Below are 6,315 nucleotides of genomic sequence, written 5' to 3' on the forward strand. Positions count from 1 at the left end.
AGCCATCGTCATCACACACTCGTTAGTCATCCCTTTGTCATCATACCATTGTTCATTGTCCTCAACCAGCGTCATTGCGTTGTCGTTATGCATTCGCTGTCATACCTTCGTCATGATCTCATTGTGCTCGTTCTATCATTGTCGTTGTATTTTCGTCACAAAGCTGCTGTCATACCATTGTCGTCTTGGCATCGTCGTCACGCTGTCGTTTTACCATCATTATCACTTCTGAAACATAATCCCATTGTCGTGTTATCTTCGCCGTCATAACGCATTTGTCAATGCCTCGTCGTCATACAGTTGCTGTCATTTATCTGTTGTCATACCGCCGCCGTCGTAACATTGTGGTCGTGTCGTCGTCGTCCTTCGAGCTACGTCATCCGGTTGTAGTCACGCCTGCATGGTCATGCCATCGTTGTCGTGCACTCGTCAACGCATTGTCCCCAAGGCATCGTTGGCAGAGTGCCGTCGTTATACCATCATCACCATTTCAGAATCGTCAAGCCATAGTCATCATGCACCATCGTCGTAACACCACCTCTGTGAACGTCATGATTTCTTTGTTATTCCAACGTAGTCATGCTCATGGGCGACCTTGGCAAGCGCGTGACGTAGGCTGATACCGGAGGCAGTGCACGTCACATGCAGCCGAAGCAACGCAAGTCTCAGAACGACCGCCACAGATTAAAAAAAAATGTGACTTCAACAAGGCGGTGTGTTCCTACATTGCTTGAATGTCGATTGCATCACCGTCGGCAGTCATCGTGAGATGGGTTTTGCCGTAATTTTTTATTGGGTGGAAATATCACCAGAAACTCAGAGTGAAGCTTATATATTGATTACAACAAAACCGGTTAAGCTGCCCCAGAGACGCAGCCGCGGTGGGCCACGTTGAGATGAGCTGTGCGGGCAGCAGATGGCGTACGGACAATATAGGGTAAATAAATAACGTAACTAAATACACAAGACACATTTACTCGCTCATTAGAAAGATTATATACTTGACTAGTGGGAGTCTTACGGTCTAATTTTACAATCGGGCTCGCTCCCTGTTCGTAGCGGGCCCGTTTGTTTTGCTTAGGGTGTTTGAGCACTAGGGCAAGCAATTACTCCCTCCCCCCTCCCACACACACACACACACACAGGTGGCTACCAAGATTGCTTCCTGCTAGTAACGGCGCAAAATATAGACAAGAGACGAGACAAGAAGACACCACAAGCGCTACCGGTGTCTTCTTGTCTCGTCTCTTGTCTACATTTTGCGCTGTTACTAGCAGGATGGAAAACCAACAAGCCCAAGCTGCTATTCTAGCAAGATTGCTAGCACCATTCGAGTCTTCCGCAGTAATAGATACGGTCGGGGCTCCTGCATTTGCCTCAAACTCCTGCGCTTGCGCTCCCACTGGAGACGGACACGTTCTCCCGTGGTTAAAGGGGTTGGGTATTTATCGGTCTTGCTGCGTGATTCTCTTCCCGCCATTTATGGACTCTGCGTGTCTAACAAAAGGACGCCATTAACGAGCAAGTATGATATTTCTGCAAAATAATGCGCACGTGTAGGCATATAACGCATTATGAGCACAAGTTTGAGTTTGATGAATTATGTATAGTTCACCGAGTGACCTCTCTCAAACACGACTGCTGACGCTCGGATCACAAATACAGCCGTGCTATCTCTGTCTGAACGCCTAGCGAGATGCTAAATTTACCTTCGATTGCGACATGCATGGCCAGACATGCATCATCGAGCGGTATTTAATTTCTTCTATACAACAATATTAAAGCTGGGCGCGTGGGTAGTACGCTTGCAAAGATACAAGCGATAACACTCTAAGATGTCTTCGTTACAAGTGGTTTCAGCAAACGACCCCCCTCTGACTCATTTTAAATATGGTCAAACGACACGCTAGACACACGTTATACTTATAAGCCAAGACAAAAAATTTACTCCCCATCCTGGCCCTGCAAAAGTGGATGTCCAGCGAAACTGTTGCAAAACCACCACTAGAACTACTGTTACGGTTGGCGTGTAACACCCCGAGCAAGAAGGATGCTCGAAAGACCCTGCTCAACCGAAACGCAGGATGGATTCATGATTTGCTATGATTGTCTCGAGTGGTTGCCAGTCTGGCGGGCGCCCCGCAATGATAACAGGCCCGTTTGTGTGTGTGACTCTAGGACAGACCCTTTCCCCGAACAGTCCGACTTTAGGGAAGGCTCTGTCCGCGAACCAACGTCGCCTAGAAGAAAGGATCAGCCGCCAATCCTCTACCAGACTCTGTGGTTTGCCGCCAGAGGAGGCAAGTATGTGCAACGTCCCCTGGGAGAGGGGATCAGCCGCCCAGATCCAGGACCCGCGGGTTGCCGCCAGCAGAGGCAAGCAAGTGCAACGTCGCCTAGGAAAGTGGGAGCAGCCGCCAAGCACCGAAGGGACTCAATGCCTGTCACGTGACGTTGACGTGAGCAAGATCCCGCCTACGGTTTTAGTGGGCCTATTTAAGGGGCCCCGCGATGTACCTTTTCAATTCATTCATTCTCCTCTTTTACATCTTGCACCAACCTTTGAATAAACAGTGCAAGTTTCGCACTAGAAATCGTATCGTCCCTGCCTGGTCGCCATGGTCTACCTGACGCCTGCATCCCGCCGACAACGCCACGCTACCCAATAGTAACGCCGCTCGAGGTTCGAGAAACAGGCGTCGCAACACTCCTTAGTGGCGTATGCAATGCTTAATTTGCTGTTCGGATGCTTGTTTTGAGCTTCTTCTCTATTGTAACGTATGCTGTTCTCTGTGTGGTGATTTGAATGAGTGCATGCACTATTCGCTTCCCCTTCCTGAGCGCTTGTAGACACTGCTTTACGGGGGTATGAGTAATAGCTTCGCTGTAAAATCTGAATGCTGGCAAACATACAAAAGCATCGGAGCAACGGAAGTCAAGCAGGAACGGGTCCGAAAATGGCAAGCGTATGTATTTGACCAGTGTGTCCTCGGAAGGCAGACGTTGTCGACCGAGGTAGAGGATAGGCTTCTTCTCGATCATTTGCCTTCTCCGCAACAAGTGTATAGTTCTAGTAGTGTAAAAAAATCATAAGTTGCACTATCCATATTATTCTTCAAGGAATCAAGGTACAAGGCACGACACCATACGTGATGGCAGTTATTTTTTAATTGTCCAAAAAATAAAACCCGTCATAGCAAGAAATAAGAGTGATCTAAAGTTTGAGATTCCTTGCACACCTGACAGCTCACTAAGCTAACGCGCAACTTTTGTGATTGGCACTTGGCGCGGAGTTTTGTGCGTGACGAAGCCTCAAGTGCACAACAGAGCTAAAAGCAGGGCGCTGGACACTGCTAGAAGAAGAGAAGGTTACGAAGGTGCCTGGGGCGGGCGCCAGCGACAGTGTGCGGATGCAATGATGCATAAGCATCCATTATTACGTGATTTTATCAGTGGAGAAGCTAGCACTCAGTGACTGCTTCAATGCGGCGCCATAACAATACGCTAACGTAGATGACTGGTGCACTTTGAAAGAATCATTCTCAGCACTGTTCTTCAAGATTTCTCTTCGCTGTATTTTCAACGTAGTGTCGTTATTGTTGTTGCGGTGGTGGTGGTTATGATACCCCCTTCTTCTACATTGTCATTGTGGGTATGTGCAACGTCTAGTGTGATGAAGAAGATATAGGTTGTTGCTCTCTTCGTCTCTTCATTGGCCTATGATCCTATGTGAGTACGATCCATGATAGAGGTTCATCATCATAAGCAGCAGCAGCACCAGCTCCAGCAGCCGCAGCAGCAGCTCTTCAATTTCACAGCAGATACTTCAGCGCAACCCTTTTTCTTCGCTTTTTAATGTTTGTTTTACTTATTTCATGTTCGCTTTCTTTCTGTTATTTTATTTTGTGCCCTTCTGCCACTCGATTCCCAACCTAATCCATGTAACGGGTTCCACCGCTTCACGCTGGACGTACCAACCTGCGGCACGTTCTTGATTTTGAAGCAGCTTTTACTTTAGTTACATATTGCTTCATTTTGAGCGTTTGCCTTTACCCCTTTTGGTATTTTGTTGGGTGCACTTTTCAATCAATACACTGTGGCCAATCCCGCTCGTGGGTACGACCCATGTCTTGAGGCAACAATAACATCGTTTTGCTTCACCGCCAGGCGTGAGTAGGGAAGAAAAGAGCGCCGAGATGACCACGCAGTGCGTCCCATTGTCTTCGTATTCACGGCTGTACCTGTACGCACTTCATGGTTACTTCACTGAAGTCACATTTACAGCTGTCTGGGACCTTCTGGCCACTGGGAACCCTGAACTCCGTGGTTTCAGCAGCATCTGGAGCCTGGCTGTCTACTCCTTCTGTTGCATGGGCCTGGAAAACATCAGCTCCTTCCTACAGAGAAGGGCCATCCCTCTCCCCGTCAGAGCACTGGCCCACACGTGCTGGATATACGTTTGGGAGTTTACCTTGGGCTCTGTTCTCAGAGTAATGGGTACATGCCCTTGGGACTACAAGCACTTCAGGTACAACATTTCCGGTATAGTGACACTGGAGTACGCTCCACTGTGGTTCCTGTGTGGTATCCTTTTTGAGCTGATACTACTGCCGATGGCGAACAAGCTGGCGTGGATGAACTCGAAAGAGTTTCACACAAATGTTGGACAACATGTTGGCGCCGAAGCTGATGCCGTTGAGAATGTGCAGGTGTCATCGAGTGCAAAGCTTGATTGATGGCTTATCTAAGGAGTAAAAGTTCTATGATTTCAGCATGACTGTAGCATATGCAGAAGACAAAGATAATGGGGAATATCCTGGCAAGGGAACAAGAGTTCTGGATCGCCAGTCAGCCTCTAGATTCTGTTAGGAGTACGTTTACTAGGGGATTTACTCATAGAGGACCCTGATCAAGAGAAAAAAATGTGGATTCGAGTGCATACGGCAGGCATTGGCAGATCCTGACTGGGAGCTTATCACTATCATTGAAAAGAAGTGTGTACAATTGCTGCATTCTAACGGTGCTAACATATGGTGCAGAAACATAGATGTTGACAAAGAAACCGAGAACAAGTTAAGGCCCGCGCAAAGAGCGATGGAGCGAAAAGTGTTAGGGGTGACGTTGAGAGAGGAAGAGAGCCGTGTGGATCAGAAATTGAGCGGGGATAACCGCTATTATAATTTACATTAAGAGAACAAAATTGAGCTAGGCAGAAGTTAAGTTGCAAGCCACCGCGGCGAAACACATCGAAAAAGGCCGACAGGTGGGTCAGGTGGTTCGCAAAAGTAGCTGAAAAAACAATCACATCATCTAGTTAGCAAGGAAAGTAGACCACCTATAGCCCCTAAGGAGAGACTCCATCATTCTGTCGAAGGTTGCGGGGCATTACACAATCCAAAAGGCATAACGTTGAACTGGTAAAGTCTATCTGGTGTGACGAACGCAGTCCTTTCGCGGTCTATGACATCAGCGGTAGTCTGCCAGTATCCGGAGCGCAGGTTGATGGAGGAAATGTACGCCGCTCCGTGGAAACAGTCCAAGGCGTCAATGATTCGAGGCAGCTTTGCGCGTGATGTTGTTCAAGTGATGGTAGTCAATACAAAAGCGCCAGCTGCCATCTTTCTTTTCGACTAGCATCACAGGGGACGCCCATGGTCTAGAAGATGGTTCGATAACGCCTGTTGTGAGCATTTTGTCAACTTCGCCTTAGGTCACCCGCCGTTCGACGAGGGAAAGATGATAGGAACGGCGTCGGAAGGGGTCGCGTGCCCTGTGTTGATTCGATGCTGGACAACAGACGTTTGGGCCAAAGAATGATCGTGGCAGTCGAAAATGCCATGGTATGGCATGGTATGACTCCAGGAGGTGGCGAATATTGCTAGCTTGAACAGGAGAAAGGTCAGGAGGGATCATTCCTACAAAGACTGGCGCACTGGTTGTAGTACAAATGAAGGATTAACTGGAGAGAGTGGTGGGATCCAGCGCGCAAATTTCGCAGTCTTCGGCAGCAGTGATGGCGGCGAGCGACATGCCTCATGGAATCAGTTGAGGAGAGAGGCTGAAGTCTATAGCGTAGGATGGATAACCGGTGGACCATTAGAGTTACAGAATGGGTGCCAAGAGAAGGGAAGTGCAGCCGAGGGCAGCAGAAAGCAAGGTGGGGTGACGAAATTATGAAATTTGCAGGCGCAAGTTACAACCATTTGGCCCAAGACAGGGGTAATTGGAGATCGCAGGGAGAGGTCTTCGTCCTGCAGTGGACAAATAAGAAAGAGGAGGGCTCATAACGGTGCGCCAAAAATAGTTGGGTCTTGT

At 48.3% G+C, this 6,315-nt stretch overlaps 1 protein-coding gene across 1 annotated transcript; it reads left to right on the forward strand.

The window, feature by feature from the left end:
- The first annotated feature begins 4,196 nt into the window (after positions 1-4,196).
- LOC142564430 (transmembrane protein 229B-like) lies at positions 4,197-4,736 on the forward strand. The gene has a single exon (XM_075675424.1). The coding sequence runs from the start codon at positions 4,197-4,199 to the stop codon at positions 4,734-4,736; it is 540 nt and encodes a 179-aa protein (XP_075531539.1).
- Positions 4,737-6,315: the final 1,579 nt, after the last annotated feature.

Source organism: Dermacentor variabilis, chromosome 11, assembly GCF_050947875.1.
Source record: "Dermacentor variabilis isolate Ectoservices chromosome 11, ASM5094787v1, whole genome shotgun sequence".
Taxonomy (NCBI): domain Eukaryota; kingdom Metazoa; phylum Arthropoda; class Arachnida; order Ixodida; family Ixodidae; genus Dermacentor; species Dermacentor variabilis.